Source organism: Lichenostomus cassidix, chromosome 4A (assembly GCF_008360975.1).
Source record: "Lichenostomus cassidix isolate B80296 chromosome 4A, HeHo_3.0, whole genome shotgun sequence".
Lineage (NCBI taxonomy): Eukaryota > Metazoa > Chordata > Aves > Passeriformes > Meliphagidae > Lichenostomus > Lichenostomus cassidix.
In genome coordinates this window covers 12,975,214-12,991,979 of record NC_139485.1, presented here as the reverse complement: position 1 = coordinate 12,991,979, position 16,766 = coordinate 12,975,214, and the positions used below count along the sequence as shown (strand labels likewise).

General features: G+C 46.2%; 1 protein-coding gene and 1 long non-coding RNA gene across 3 annotated transcripts in view; one reads left to right on the top strand and one right to left on the bottom strand.

Moving 5' to 3' along the window:
- The first annotated feature begins 2,991 nt into the window (after positions 1-2,991).
- LOC146437510 (uncharacterized) overlaps positions 2,992-16,766 on the top strand; it is a 29,218-nt gene continuing 15,443 nt past the window's right edge. For both annotated transcript variants that reach the window (XM_085060592.1, XM_085060591.1), the window contains exons 1-2: positions 2,992-3,159; positions 15,834-15,916. In XM_085060592.1, coding sequence (XP_084916718.1) covers positions 15,837-15,916 — 80 coding nt within the window. In that variant the 5' untranslated portion in view covers positions 2,992-3,159; positions 15,834-15,836. The remainder of the gene's footprint in view (positions 3,160-15,833; positions 15,917-16,766) is intronic.
- Positions 9,067-11,977, bottom strand: LOC146437511 (uncharacterized). The gene is made up of 2 exons (XR_014852262.1): positions 11,794-11,977; positions 9,067-11,711 (listed from the first exon to the last, which is right to left on the bottom strand). It is a non-coding gene; the product is annotated as an uncharacterized LOC146437511 (long non-coding RNA).

Here is a 16,766-nt window from a genome sequence, read left to right as displayed (position 1 = left end):
ACTCTTTCAAATAGTTTCTCTTCACTATCAAGTAGCAACTCTATAAAAAAAAAATATTCCTATTGGTTAATAATCTTTTCCTTCTGTTCAGCCCCGGTCTGTCTGTCTGTCTGAGTGGCTGTGCCAGACAGAGACCTCATCGCTGCTTCTCCCACAATAGCGTCATGGAGATCTGACAGCAACAAAGTTTCCAGCCCTGTCCCATAAACAAGTGGACTTTTCCAAGCCCTTCCCTGCTTGCACTATGTTCTGAAACAAATTCATAACCAGCGGAGGAAACAATTACATTGGAGTGGAATCCCTTGGCTTATTCTTCATTTTCTAATGTAGGCAGAGCCAGAGGTGTGGAATGCATCTCTCAATGATGTCTCCCATGGGATAATGCACAGTTTGCATTTCTCCAAAGCACGATGATTTCGAGCAACAGTTGTCAAGGAATCTATCTTGAATGCCTTTTGAAAGCGAATTCCAAACTGCTGGTGTTTTATTTTTTGGAGGGTGCTGAGTTCTTTTTTAAAATAAGATCTTTTAATTCTAAAGGCTACAGTTGTAACAAGTTGGTTTTGATACAAATGGGCTTACCTGCTAGAAAAGGCTTTTTCAGTGGAGCATTGATATTCAGGGCCCCTTTGAAAGGCACCAGGGACCTAAAGACCATTGATGCTGTCAGATTTCCAAGACTGAATTCCTCCCTATAATATCCAGGCTTGCAGCCAATTTAGCTGGCTTGTAGCAGTTGTAGCTTTAAAACATGCTTGATGTGTATTCAGATTTCAAAAAGGGAAAAAGAAAAAAACAAAGCAAACAAACCCAGCATTGCAGTGATTCAGAAAGATACACAGATGATGGAGTGGAGCAACAAAGTCACAAGCAAAGCCAACACAAGCAGAGATGACCTTTCTAAATTCCACAGCACTAATTCTGCTCCTTGGAAAGAGTGCCTGAGCATTTGTTCCCCAGCCCGATACAACTATTTCCTTTCTCCATATCTGATTCCCTACATGGCTGCTGTGATACCATAAAAAAAATAGTTTGAAAACACAGTGGGCTATTTATGATTTTTTTATGAAGACTCACTGTTCTTCAGAAACTGATTCATGGATGTTTCTTGGGCGGGAGGCAAAGAGGAGGGAAGATGATCCTCTGTTTAAATTTGCTCCAAAATTTAGAAGTGGTGTCATTGTTACTGACACATTTTTTTGATCTATAGCACACAGATATCCTGAAGCCCTTTTCCCATGCACTGGAGATAAAGGAACACAGCTGAAATCCACCCAGCTACCAGTGGGCACATAATAAACTTAGAGGTTCTGAAGCATTTTTATTTAGTGTAATGAGTGTTGCTAAACTCGGAATTCAGAGAAACTTAAAACTGCAGAGGAAACATTTTCTGCTCATAGATTAGGAAAAAAGGTACTTTGGAAAGAAAATATCAAAAAATTTAATCCATGGCAATCCTCTGGAAAAGGCTGTGCCATTTCAGTTATTGTATTGTTGCTACAACAGTAAGCAGAACCATATTGAGACTGTAGACACTAGACATGGAAAAATATGGATGAAAAGCACTAAAAAGCACTAGTCTTGACTGCAGTCTTAAATTAGTCTGTCCCAGTGGTACCTTTTCGCTTACAGGAAATGCTTTCTGAGGTATTTCCCAGGAGAATGAAATCTGATGGGGAGGGACTGCATAGTTTGTAATACTCCATGAATGGGGGGGAGAGGCGAGGGAGGAGGGTAGGCGGGAAGGAGGAAGGGAAGGAGGGGACTGGCTGCTTTATTTTGTCTTTTTAAAGGCAAATCACATGAGTGTGGGGGGGTACTCTTTCATCTTCCAAGAGCCTCTTATATATCTTACATTCAAAAGTACTTGTAAGGGTTGTTTAGAGACAGAGGAGATGTCATTCCCGAAATTTCACAACTTGTCAAATCTTGTATGCAGAGAGAAAACAAAGATCAGACCACAGAGTACCAGATGGCAGATACAGTGTTCGTATTTCTTCATAGTTTTAAAAAAACCTTTTGACCTTCCAAGACAGTCTGTGTGACTGAGTTGTGGTGCACTCTCGTTTTCTAAATATTTCCATTTATTTAACACTTTAAGTAGTTGTTTGCAGGACTGAACCTGTGACGTGAAAGGGATCAAAATAGCTTAACATGGATTAGAGAACATTTTTCCCATGTAATATATTCCTTTCAGCACATCTCCAGAGAGGGTTTTACAGCACAGATATTTCTCAAAGTGACAGAACTGTGAAAGTGTCTGCCCTTGGTATGTGTTTACCTTGGAATAGTCTCTCAAGAGGCGTCTTTCTCAGCACAAACAGACTTCTCCACAGACACAAAATTTCCCTGCCGTGCAGAGAGAAAACTTTTTAAAGGGAACTTCCAACACTGCAACAACTAAAACCCACAAATGAGGGGGCTGAGGGGGGCGGGACGAAAGAGGAGTCACTTGGGCCCCTAGTGCTTTTCCTGCCTTCTCTATGGTAATGGTCCCAGAAACCCTAACACCCCGGGCAGCCCCCACTTTGGGCAGCACCAGTAATGGCGAGCAGCAGGAGCTCGGGCCAGTCTCTGGACGATGTCACCACTCTGCTCTCTCCGGAATGGCAAAAATTCCCATGAGAGGAGCCTCTAAAGTCTTGGAGTAGGAAAGAGAGTGCTCAGGTGCTCTGGAGTGCAAGAAGAGCGGCATTCCACAGCACACGTGCCCGGCTGTCGCGGCTTCTGTCACTTCTTGGCTCTCCCACCACCTTTGCCCAGAAAATCGATCTTCCAGCGCCGCTTTCTGGGTCTCGCTTTCTCCGTACCACCTCCGGGCTTTGCTCCCGGGCAGCGCTCATCCCTGCGAGCTGCGGCCGCTCATCCCGGAGCGGAGGGAGCTCCGGACAGCCTCAGCCCCCCTCCCGTGCCCGAAGGGGCTCCGTGGGGCTCTCGGGGCGGGAACGCCGCGGCCCCTCCCGGTCCAGCCCCGCCCGGCCCCGCTCCGCCCCTGCCCGCGTCCACTCGCCGCTCCGGGACCGAGCGCTGGGGCTGCCGCCACCGGCAGCACCGGCCAGTCGCCACCGGCCAGCAGCCATGGGCCGCGCCGCGCCCCTGCCGCGGGCATGACAGCGCGGCCGCGCCCCGAGCTGCGCCGCGGGCTCCGCGCGGAGCCAGGCAAGTACCGCGGGCCGGACCGGGACGGGTTTGTCACCGCCGGGGTGGCTGCGCGGCGGCTCGGTGGCGGAATCGTTCGGATGGTGACTCCGGGGCCGCGGGAGGCTTGGCGGAGGCGCTGGACGGGCGGGGGGCGGCGGAGGTGGGTCCGGTGTGTGCGGGGAGCGTCGTGCCCGCGGTCGGGACGGGAGTGACGGGGGCTCTGGAGAGCCGGCGCTGGGAAGCGTGTTGGCAGAGTCGCTGCTGCATCCCAGAGGGCTGTCGGTGTGCGTTGTGTGCGCTTGTGTCGGGACAGAAGGACAGAACTGCCATCGCTGCCGTGTCCCTTTGCCTCCCTGGAGCAGCTGCAGCCGCTCCTGAAAGCAGCTGGCCGCACCGGATAGGGGTGCCTCGGCTTCAGGGAACGCAGCTGCCCTTGGTGATCTCTCAACTCAACAGAACAGAAACCTAAATACCGTATTAGCATAGGGTTAACCTGAAATAATGGAAAATGAGAGGGGAAAAGTGTAAGCGTTATCCAAAATGCCAGTTTGAAATTCTCAAATGAATCATCCAACACAAACAGGAGCTGAGTGGAACAATTTTCTTTGCAGGGAGTTTCCACTGGAATAAATAGCAAGTTCTGTTTTAAAAAAAAATTTTAAAAAATTACAGCTAGTTGTAATACTTAGAGTGCTTGCCAGGGGCTGGAGTGTGCCCACAGCCAGAGAAATCCTTGTGATCCACAGTGATGGTTCATTGCAAGCTTTTCATGCCAGTTCTTTAGAGCCACTTGCAATTTTTACCTATGAGCCCTACCTAAGACAGAGGTGGCTGGATTTCCCTTTCCCTTCTCATCTTCTCCCATATTTAGAACATTCCTTAACATTCTTTCTCCCAAGCAGACCCCTGCCTATTTATGCCTTTGTGTAACCCAGAGTGTCGCTATTATGTGCCAACTCCACATTTTCTGCAGAGGATGGAAAATGAGGGCTTTTAACAGGGTGCTGTTTGCCTCAGCATCACAGCCAGTGTCTCACTTTCACAGCCTGAGCCATAGGGCTGTGAACACCTGCTTCTGCAGAGCCATGAAGCTCTACATAGATTGTATTCCTTAGATGCACAGAAGAGAACCAGGCACTGCACCTCAGCCTTCCAGTGATGTCTTCAAGAACCTGGTCATCAGTTTGCCAGCATGACTTTCAGCTAGTTAAACCACTGGTGTTTGATGGATTAGGTACAAATGGGAATGTTCCTGGTCATGGCACAGCTGCCAATGCCTTGATGGGACCTGGCTCAGGCCCAGCTGTAGGGAAGCTCCTGGTTAAACTTCATGGGCCCCTGGGCTGGTGCTTTCCAGTGTGCAGCTAAAGAGAAGTATGTAGTTTGTGAGCTAGAGAGAAGGTGTTCAGGAGGCTGTTTTGGTATGCATAGATCTTTTAAACCCAACCCCAAGCCTGCAGCTAAGCAGTTTTCTTCAAGATCTTGCTGCCTGCACAGGCAATAGCTGGTTGTATAGCCCATCTATTTATCGCCCTCTAGTGAGGTTTTAAAAATTAACGTAGAGTCCTTCCATGAGGAAAATAAATATTGGAGTTTATTGGTTTAAAAAGGTTTACATTTTCTGAGAGTCAGTGGCTTCAGGGAATCCCTCTCAAACATGATACCACACTTTGGATGGGTGCATAGCCTAATTTTGGATAGGCATGGGGACATAATGATAATCTGTGCATCCCCTGCAGTCTCTGGGTGTTCAGCAAAGGTCTTTGCATCAGTAGCACTGGACACAGTTCCTTTCTTTTTGCCTGTCTTTAAGTGCTGCTGCACTTAAGGTTTTGGCTGAACCCATATGCAGATCACATGGCTCTGGTCTAGGTGATTGCTTATGCTTCTTGGTGCTCCACCTTTGCTAATTATAATTGACCTGGGCTGGCCCCAGACTTGGGAAATGGCCTTGTCTTTGCAGAGGAGCTAGCTTCAGGGGCTGGAACTCTTTTAGGTTGTAACCAGGGGATGTGATTCAATCATCTCTGCAGTCAGACTGGTTTTACTTCGCAGGTGTGGGAGATGATGAGGAATGTACCATGAATATGGTTTCTCTTAATTAGCCTGAAGATGTAGCGGATTCTTGTTCTTCATGACCAGCCATGAGGGATCTCAGATCCTCTCTTGCTTGTAATGAGTAAGATTCTGATTTGCAGCTCTGATGCAGAGATCACTCTTGTGTATCCTTTCCTAGTCCCTCATGGACAGCATTACATCATCACACTCCATCTTCCTGCCTGCCCCAGGTTCACCACCCCTCTGTCACACCAGCATCCTCCAAAACACCACCAGATTCCTGTATTTGTTCCGTTCCCCTTGGAGCAAGCTGGAGCAAGAGCTCCCAGCAGATCTGAATACAAACATCTCTGAGAATGCCTACAGCAGCACTCAGTCACTCAGGCTGTTGCTCACCTGTGTCCTGCAGCACCTGAGTGCAGTCACTCCTGTGTCACAGTGCTCCTGTCTCAAATGAACACCCTCAGCAGCCTCTGGAGCACCAGCAGCACACAGCCTGTGTGGCAGCACTGCTCAGGGGACATCCCATGGTGTCTGACTGGGAGCTGGCAGGCAGAGGTCACCCAGGGGCTGTACTGCAGTGTGGTGCTGTGATGCACACCTGAGCTGCATGGATGGTTTCTCAGCTAACTCAGGACATCTGCCTTGGCAGCTCCCCACGTCTCTGTGTGCTGCTGGTGGGGGACTGACATCTCCTCAAGGGTGCTGACATTTAACAGAGCAAACAGCAAGTCTGCTTAACAGTATCTTCTCCAGCCAGAGGCTGGGAGTGTGACAGTCACTGGGGTCTAAAACAAAGCTAAAAACCAATAAACTCCACTTCTTCTTCCATTTCCATCCACTTCTGCATTTCATCCTGAGGCATCTTAGAGCTGTGGGAACAGGAACTGGCCCAGGGATGGGTGCTCAGTGCCCATGCACTAGGAATCAGCCCCCTTTGCTTGTGCACAGTACTGCCCTCCTCATGTTCCTACAGAGCAAATGGCAGGACAGATAAGGACATGAAAGTTTCCAAAGCTAGGTGCCCATAGTTAGCCCCTCTGAAAACAGCTAGGGTGGAGCCCAGTTTGTGGCCTGTGAGAGAGAAACTGAAGCAAAACAGGATGTTTTTGTGATTTAAAAATTATTTTTCATAATTCCTATTTAAAGGCTTGTTTTGGTTTGGTTTTGAAGTTGTCTGCTGTGTTATTGGGAAATTTATGACCCAGAGAGGTTTGTGCATGTATATGTGTGTATGCAGATGTGTAAGTGCACATGTCCTTGTGTAGGGATTGCATATGAAGATGCTACTACTCAACCTCAGGAAAATTTTCCTCCTGTAAATTAATAAAACTACTAGGTACTAACAGCTAAGTAATGGTACATATAAATTCTTTCTATTTAGCTCTTCTGCAATTCTTGCTGGATAATTGGGTTTTTTGCTCTGAACACCTCAAAGTTGGAAAGATTCTGTCAAATTATAAAGTGTTTACCAAAGACACATGAGAATACTCATGACTGGAGGAATCAGTTTGTGCATAAACATGTTAAGCCCAAGTTATGGGAAATCGGGCATAACAGGCAGATGAGGAAGCCTTTGGGGTCATCTGTGCCTCACAGTAAGTCCTGTATTTAGTCTGGTTTCAGCTGATACAATTTTCACACTGTAGATATTAAGGCAAAAGTGAAAAGGAAATACTGTGAGAAATTAAGGCAGGGAATAATATATGAATAGAATAATTGTATTTAAATTAAATGTTCCTTGGAGTTTTCCACTGCCTGCCCCTTGAGGCTGTGCTGGAAATGGAGGCACAGAGAACAACATCTCCAAAAAGCCCCATGGCCACTCTCCAGGTGCTCTTGGGGGCAGGTGAACCTCCGTGCCACCATGCCTCTGTGCTGCCCCTCTGTCACACAGATCCAACCCCCACACCCCCAGCCTGTGCCCTTGCATGGGTCATGAGGGGTCATTATGCTGCTTTAGCCTTAGTCTTGTTGCCAGGGGATGATATGCCCACCTTCACCACCCCCATCCTCTGCAGAGCACTGGCATTTTAGTTCTGCCTTCAAGGGAACAAGATTTTCTGCCTTTGTTGTTTCTTTTCCTTGGCTCATCTCGGAGTTTCTGCAGTGGCTTGCAGCAGTTGCTGCTGTGGAATAATTATAACAGCCTTGTGTAAGGAACTTTATGTGCATAGTAGTGATTCCACTGTTTGTATTTTTCCACCTCTCATGCCATCAAAAAATGTGATACGTTTAAGGCTACACAGCCTGACTTGCATTGGTTCATAGCAAGAGCTTTTTAGTAAAAGAATGTGCACATTTCTTGGCTAGCCTTGGCAAACTCTCCCCTGGCCTCCAGGTTATTTGATCTCTGAGCTCCTCATCAGCTCTGATCAGATTCTCTCCTTCCCTGTGTCAGCCCACTGGCAGCTCTTCAAGCTGTGTGTTCAAAGCTCTCCTTTGCACCTTCTGTTTCACATGGGCTCAGCTCTCATAACGCTGCTTCCTCCTGCCTTCCTTTCTTGACCTTTTCTCAGCTGCTGAGCAGTGTGTCTCTCTTGGCCTCCATCACTGCTCAACCCTTAATGTCTTCCTGCAACTCCAAAACCTGGCATAAAAAGTGCAATTGTTTAAGCCAAAATCTACTTTTATTTGCCTGTGTAACTTTAGACTCTCAGCTCCGCTGAAATTAATGATTTTTGGATCCTCTTTTGAGGCTAGGATGTCTATTTTTCATTTCAATCAACTGCAGAATCCTGTGGAATTAAATCCTGCAATTCAGCACAAACCTATCCTGGGGTTTGAGGAGTAGTTTGACAGTAAATGCTACTATGAGTGTGCCCACACTGATGCTGACAGGCAGGTGAGCAAGCAGCAGAAGGAGGAAAATGCCTTTCATGGTGTGTGTGCTAGCAGAGATGCTGTTGATTAACCCATTTTTCAGCCAGCCAGCGCTGCAAATGCCATTTAACAACCGCCGAGTCTGTATAATACTAACAGGGTGCTTATAAGGCAAAAAGGGATTAATGTTCAGCTCTAATGAAATCCAGGTGCACAGAGCTGCCTCTTCTCAAAGTCCTTTCTCTGGCCAAGCTGCAAATAAAATGATTTAACCATTGTAAATAGATGAGAAGCACCATCACTCAACATGAAGCAACATTCACTCGGTACTTAAACTCACAGGTGTCAAGGGCTGCTGGCAGTGGCCTGGTGGAGGGACTGGGGTCACCCACTGACCCTCTGCCTGCAGCAGCATCACTCATGCAGGGGACACATGGAACCTTCCTTGGGGAGCACAATTTGTGAAAGCTTGCATTAGGACTGGGGGAAGCTGGATTGGAACCAGCCTCCTTCTATCCCTGAGCAAATTCCAGAGCAGTTGTAGACATGGTGAGTGTCTGGTCAGTCTCCTTGGGGTGTTGTGGCCATTGGCACCTTGGCACCTTGCCCTGGGAGCGTGTCTGGGAGAGGGAAGGATTTATACCAGTGTCAAGTGGAGCTGCACTGTCTGCTCAGGAGACCTGGAGCATTTCTGCCTCACAAATTGTTTGTGGTTTGCACTTTCTCTTCCTTGAGCAGTTTGTATTTCCCTGTGTCACACACCAAGCCTAGGTAGTCTGCATTTAAAGCACTGGGAGTTGATCTAGGCCCTAGAAAGGTCTGGACCATCATACATACAGAAGCCCTGCATGGAAAGGCTGAAGTAATTCTGCAGCTGAGTAGACCCAGCTGCCTATGAGTTTTTAGTTTTTCATATGGCAGGAGGAGGGGTTTTGAACCAAGAGGCGAGGGGAAAAGGAGTTATTTTAAAGACACCAAGGAATGTGTTACATTTTTCTGTTCCTTGGGTTTGGCTGCTCTGCAAGTTTTTCATTTTGCCAGAGCTCAATTCAGTGAACTGTTTATTTGCATTTTTAAAGAAAGGCCATTTACTTTGGCCTCATTGATGAATTTTTACGCTGTGAAACCCTGCAACTTCCTTTTCAATGCTATATATACAATTTCACAAGAGAAACCTCTACCCCAACCTAAATTAAATGGTCCACAAGGCTTTATAAAAGTATGCCCCCACTGATTTCTCATGTGAGTAGTATCTGGAGGCACCTTTTAATCATTTAATCTGGCATGAGCATCATGGGAGCATGCCAGAGACCATAGATGTATGTAGACCTGTGTAAAGTTTTTCTTTAGAGTTATAGAGGCAAAAATTCCTTGTGAGGTGTTCCTGGGATGGCTTTCAGCATTGATTCCAAGGAAGGAAAGGGATGAGGAAAGAGTCCTGATAGAAAATTATATCAAAACTTGCAGGGGCAATCTCTTGTGATCGGTTTGCACCATGGGATTTCAGGCAAATCCCAACAGATGCAAACTGTTTGGTCTAATCCATTGCCAGCATGTATCTCAAATTTACTCAGCCCTGGACATCAGAATCATGACAAAACTGTCTGGACCTCCAAGAAAAGGTGAAGAAATTTTACAAAACAAAGTTTTACTTTCCCAGTGCTTTCAATCTCCCTTGCCAGTACGTGAAAGGGGAAGGAAGTTCTTGCTTTAGCAGCTGTTCATGTCTTGCTGGGCAAATGCTCAAAGTTCAGAAGGATTTCTGAATCAAGAAAGACTTCAGTTCTGAATCAATATCAATATTTATCGACCTCTTCAATTTCCATCAATTAGTGATTTGCTGTGCTATGCTAATGATCGAGAAGAGACTTGCACTTTGTTGTTCAAAGTTTTTCAAATTGATATTGATGCCAAAAGTACTTTTTCTGAGTGTATCCTTTGCATGTTCAGGGCCTATTCCTGCTGCAGGTGATGACTGAGAACCATCCTCTTCAGCAGTAAGCATTTTTCTTACAGTCCTTTTTTTTTGTTGTCCCAGAATACATGAACACCCCTCTCTTGCTGAACCTTAAGATTTGCAGAGAAAAGACCACCTGTGAATGTTCTCAGCAGAGGCTGCCCATAATTTTCAGAGATTCTGTCCACCAACACTGTCTCAGGGTTGAGGCTTGGAAATAGCAGGATGTTTTTTCAGTCTTATATTCATCAGTTTTCACCTCTCTGGTTCTGGGACCCCAGTGAGGGAGCACATGTGTGCACCATGATTTTTACAGAGCTCATGGGTGAGAGATGTAGTTTGTCTTCCTGGTTAAAGCTTTTGGGTCCCTTTTCAGGTGCCTGTCTTTGAGTGACACTTGAGAGTTTTGCTCTGCTTTGGTACCCCAAGCAGTGCTGTGTCATGGGACTGAACATCCATGCTGGTCTCCAGGCATGGGTCTTGCTGGTGGAGGACAAGGCAAGGCTGTGTTCAGTAGCCAGAAACACAGCCCCAGGCCACGACAAGTTCCAAGTGTCCTTATTTGGGTTCCAGCCCAGTGCCATTTAAGAATATCCCCATTACATCAGCTGTTGAGAAGGACCTGCTTCAGTCAGGAAGGCTGGTGCTCTCTGTGGTGACAGTCCCCTCCATGCTTTGCAGGACATCCTCCCTCATTTCCATCCACTGTTGGCATTGCTCCAGACTCCAAGGAAGGCACAGTAATCCATGGGAGCAGGGGAAAAATGTGGCATGGAACAGATTAGTGTGAGTTAAGCTAATCCCCAGCCACCTCCCTTTCCATCTCCAAGTGGAAAGCCCACTTGGCCTTTGGCAGACAGGAATTATTTTTCCCAGTCCAGCTTATATGGGACATTTTAAACCAGCAGGGTTCCATTTCTTGGAAGGAAAAGGAAATGTTTCAAAGTGTGTCCTTGCAAACTGATTTACTGCTACCAGGCTCTGCATAGTTTAAGAAATGTTTTGGTTTGTTTGGAGTTGTGTATTAGCAGTAAGGGAGAGGGAAGCAGTTAGTAAAACATGACAGGAAGATGAAGTTGTGCAAAATGGCTCAGATAAATATTTACATCCAAGTTTCTTAGCTCTGAGTTCACATCAAACCATGGTTCATACAGAGCATGTTTTTTGGAGGGCTTGCTCCATTTTGGAGCCTTTTCTCCCTGTCAGATCATGCTGGCCTGCCTGTCTGGCAGTGAGCTGGAAGGAAGCTGGTTAGCAATGCCTAATCATGACCACTGTCATGGGAGCATACCTGTGCTGTATCGAGCATCTTCACAGAGTCACAGAATGAATCAGGCTGGAAGGAACCACATTGAGTTGTCTGGTCCATCCTCCCTGCTCAAGCAGGTCATCCCAGAGCACTCTGCACAGGATTGTGTGCAGACACTTCTGGAATATCACCAGCCAGGGAGACTCCACACCCTCTCTAAGTAATCTGTTCCTGTGCACACAGAACCTGCAGAGGAAAGTTCTTCCTCATGTTCAGATGGAACTTCCTGTCTTCCAGTTTCTGCCCATTGCCTCTTGTCCTAGTGCTCAGCACCACCAAGCAGAGCCTGGCTCCAGCCTCTGACCTTTCTCTTCAGATACTGATAGATATTGGTGAGGTCACCTCTCAGTTGTCTCTTCTCAAGGCTGAACAGGCCCAGTCCTTGTAAATGAGGTGATCCAATCTTCTTTCCCTGGCTCAGAACTGTGCAAAGAGAGGGAAACCAGCATAGAAAACAAATCACAGCCCAGGCATTTGTCTTGGTCCTAGAACTCCAAACACTCACCTTTTAAGAGACACTTAAAGGAGAAGAAGTGGATGGTTTTCTAACTTATTCTGAGCTGGGCAGAAAACCAAGGCTGAGAAGAAAACACTTGTCTTCCAAGGAGCTGGTGGCATGATGTAGGAAGGAGTGTAGCTTTTCAAGCCAGCATCAGCTTTTCAAGCCAGGCTGGCAGAGTGGCACAGCACCCTGGTGAGACTCAGAGCAGACAGGCACAGCTGGCCTGCCTCCCAGTGGGTGCCCTGAGATGGATTTCCCATTTGAGGCAAGGGGAATGGCTGCAAGACAACAGCTGCTGGAGCCCCTGCTAAAACTGTTCCAGCTTGAGGGGTCACATTCAAACTGTACAGTTTGCTGAGTGGCAGATGAAGTCTGGCAGCAGGGGGGAAGGAGACAGCAGTCATGCCAGTGCACTTTTCCCTAAATTCATTTTAAGTGTAAATCCACACGAAATAGCAAGCCCAGGTTTTTTTCAGTTCATGTAACTAAAGCCTGATTCCCTTTTATGCTCTGAATAAATTCCCCTTCTGTTTTGTTATCTTTCTCTAATGGCATTTTCTGACTAGAAATGCCACAGCAGTCTGACATGGGCACATTGTAGGAGCATCCAGTGCTCACACAAACAGAGCAGGAGGCAGCAGTGTCCCACATTATCTCATTAAGAGACTTCTGTAGGCATGCCTCTGCTAATGTAAACTCATTATCAGATAGAACAGCAGCAGTTGCTTTTACATGGATGGATCCAAATCCAAGTGATTAATTGTTTCTGTACTCTTAACTGGGTTCTTAAGTTTATTTTGTTTTTAATGTGTCCTGAGAACTAAGTGGCCATGTGCTACATTTATACAGTAACTTTTGCCCTGCTGCAGTAGAACACTGACAACTGTGCTCAGCTGATTAATAGCAGTGATCTGCTATCTGCTCTGACTCCACACGCTGACACTGTGAGGAGAATATTTGTAGGAAGAAAGTGTTTCACAACATCCACCCAAAAATAAGAATAATGTTGATGTTGCAGGCTTTGAACAATCTGTGATGCTCCAAATAATCAAAGACATTGTGACTTATGTTTTATTCTCTCTGACTGTGTCTTTAGCAGCATAAGCTTCTCTAACAGATAAGAAGGTCAGCATGAAATGGACTCTGAGTTATAAAATTGGGGTTGTTTTTTTAAAGAGTGTATGATAACCTTTCATCATCTTTGCAGCCAGAAAGTGGACTGTTTGTCTAACAAGGGGAGAGTGACAGTGACAGCTTAATGTTTCACATAAAAGAGTAACAGAACCTGGAAGCTAAGAGCATTGGGAGCAGCAAATTTCCTTTGTAACTGTGAGCTGGGTGCTGCAACCCCACCCTAAAATGCTGGGGCTGAAAAAAATAGCCTTGTTAAATAACTTTTTTAAATTTCTGAATGGCAACTAAACCAAACAGCGTCATTCCAGTGCCACAGGCATTGCAGATTTTGACCAGCTATTGGCAGAAGGAAAATCCACCCTGTGCTAAGCAGGTGTCACTATTTTTCAGCTCCATCCCACATTAAATATCTGGAGAATAACATTCAAGTGCAGAGGTCAGTGTAGGGAGGGAACCCCCCACTGCTGCTGGCCAGCTGAGCCGATAGCATAGACCATACATGGATTTGGAATGAAGGGCATGAGACTCACAACCTCCCCAGTGCCAAGAAACACACAGCTAAAATCGGCAGCTCGGAGATGAGTAATGCACAAACATGGTCTAGAGTGTTACAAGTGTTCAAGCACTTCCAGAGTATGTTGGGCAAATGAGCATCTGTTTCCATGGCACCAAAACAGCACAGAGATCACGCCATGTCCTTCAGCAGTTCTCTGATTCCATGCCCAGTGAATGAGAGCAGAGCTGACCTCCAGGAGAAGCACACCCTGGCTCCAGTGTGGTGGAGCACAGTGAGGGTGAGGGGTCTCCAACATCTGACAGAGGGCTTGTAATGCTTCCTCTGTGTAGTGAGATGGGAGAGGGTTTTTTGCAAGAAAACCATAAAACTGTAGAGCTGAGAAACATGCAGGATGCAGAGAGCATTTGCATGTCATAGGGAGAATACTCAAGGCATTAGGAAACTCTGTCCTTGTCCAGCGGTCTCTTGAGAAAATATCACTTACATGGGCTGGCTACACAAATTGTTTAAAAACTACTGAAATTGTTTAAAATGGGGTACACAGCTAGGTTCTCCCATGCAGAGGGGGAGCACACCAAGCAACTGTTTTACTTTGTATGCCTGCTGAAACCAAAGGCAGAACGATTTATTATTCCTGTATTAAGTATGTAAATTAAGTATGTTAACCTTGAAACTGTGCCAATTAGTTGTGTCCAGCTCCCTCAGTCAGATGATAGTTTTAGAGTGGCTAAAATGATTGCCTTACCTACAGCCAGGTATTGTGTGCTGTGGGATTCTTTGGCACAGAAGCTACTATCATGAGCAAGGGTTAATTACAATTACTATTATGCCATTGAAGACATTGCTGCAATGCCCCTGGCACAAAAATGCATCAGCTCACCCTGTCCTCATCAGTGACCTCTGCAGCTGGCAGCTGCTGGTGTTTTTCCCCAGGCATCCACACCCACCCTGACTTCCCACCTTAAGATAGTGCATGACTGATGCTTTGCTGCATTACGTTTGTAGGAACATTTTATCCTATTAAGGCACCTCCAGGAGCCAGATGTTCTGTTTCAGTAGGGACTTCCTTTTTTTAAAACAAGCATTTCTGAGCTGATGTTATTTTTACTCAGTTCTCCCTGTGAAATTTCCAAAGACAGATTTTTGCTTGGCCATGTCATATCAGGGTATGAGGGAAAAATTGCTGTCCATCTGTCTCTGTCTACATATATACATTTACCCAGGGAACCTACTCAGGGAGGACTACTGACTCTGCAAAGCTGAATATTCATATATTAGGAAATTGCTTTATTAAATCACACTTGATATGAGGACAATACCTTCCTCTGACATCATGAGAATGTTAATGTTGTCATAAGGTGCTGAAGTGTGATACCCTTGTGTCCTCAGAGATGGGAGCAGTGAGCTCACATGCAATGAATATTTTTTATGTTCAGCACAGACCTTGAAAAGTATACAGTTAACAAAAGGAACAAACTTTCCCCACAGGACCTCTCCCTCCTCCACCAGCAATCATGGTTTCTTTTATTCTTAGAATTTTTCATATTTTGCAACATTCAGAAGTCAAAAGATCAGTAAGTCTCAGCATGCTCTGAACTCCCTGGCACTTAAAGCTGTAACACAGGCAAATGCTGAAACAAGAAATGAGCCACTGGACAGATTTTCCCATGCTTACTAATCAAGTCACTGATGTAAGCATTTCTCTCCCAGGCTAAAATCTGTCATCTTTCTCCAGCACAAAATTTGTTTAGCAAATTAAAGGAGACCTGTGACCTCTGTATGTGTTGACTTGGATAGTTATAATTTCTAACTCTCAACTCTCACCATTACAGTCACCCCACTTCTGTGTTATACAAGACTTGGTGGCTGTGCTGTTAAAAAAGACAAAAGTGTCTTGAGGTTAGGCTGCCTGGAGAGTGGCCTAGTAACAGCCTGTTTGCTGAATCTCTGAATCGTGGAAAATGAAAATAGAGAAAAATCTACTAAGGAACCTCATCTATTCCTCCAGCCAATGAAGTATGACTCCATAGAGAACTTTATGTGTTCATATCTTTGTGTGGTCCAGTTTTAAATTGTATTTCTATACCTTTCCTTAACAAACTATTCCATGGTATGAGTGTTGGGAAGTTTTTCTTGAACTTCATACTTTGGGTTTTTTCCTCTGTATATTCATATAATTACTTTGAGATTTGGCTGTGAAAACAAAAATGTGAGAGATGACCAGTGTTTTAATGACCAGGAAGGGAAGGGAAATGTTTGACAGCACAGATTGTGGCTTTCAGTGCTGAGGTTTCATGACTATTAGCTATACAAAAAGAAAATGTGTAGAGTGCAATGAGCAGGTGTGTTTCCAAGGTGGCCAGGCTAACTTGAATGTCTTTTTGTCTTGCAGAAGATGAAGCCCATCGTCCAAAGAAGACGCTCTACCTCATCTGCCATCACTAAAGCTCTTGGCAAATCCAAGTCCCATTCCAGGTAGAGGAAATACCTTTCTGACTCCTGTTTCCATCTTTCTGCCTATACAGACTGAACTCAAACTGCTTTTTAAATTCATTTGACAATGTTGAGGGCAATTTGGTCCTGCAGGTGGGGGCAGGTGGGGGAAGGTGGAGAGGTTTGAGGCTCCAGACAGATGTGGTGGGTTGCAGGACATGGGCTGATGCAGCATTTAGCACCTCATGTACCCAGACTGCTCCTGAGGAGCATCCTGGCATTCCATCTTAGTTTCCCTGGGTGGCCACACCCAGCTTACTCACTGCCACAGCCCTCTGCAGCCCCTGCTCCATCTGCTGGGCTGACAACGGGAGGGATAGCCCTGAGAATTGCCTCTGGCTCAGCTACAGGTACACTTGGGCAGGTGAGGGGGCTGGAGCTGCTTCTGGAGATGGAGGGAGTGGTGGGAGGCATGCCCAGGCCCTGACCCAACCCTGTGCAGGATGGCATCAGCTCGGGATGTTTGTTGGAAGAGCCACAAGACCCAGACATGCTCCAGGATAGCCGTGTCCCTGTCAGAGGACAGCAGCTTTCCCTTACTGCCAGCTCTGGTAGTGGAAAGCTGCCTCCCTTGCTGGCAGCTCCATCGAGTCTCTGCCAATGCTTTGCTCCTGTGGATGTGAAGCACCAGGAGTGTCAGCAGACAGAGCCAGGGAGCCACATGTCAGACACACACATTCTGCTGAAACACTAAGTGAGCATACTTAGCCCTGAGCTGAGCACTTCAACAGTGGGAGCTGAGTCCTCTTGAACCTCCTGCAGCACTGTGTCACTGTTAGAGACAGATAAGGGGATACCACAGTCCTTTCTGCCTTACTCTGATAGCAGTCTT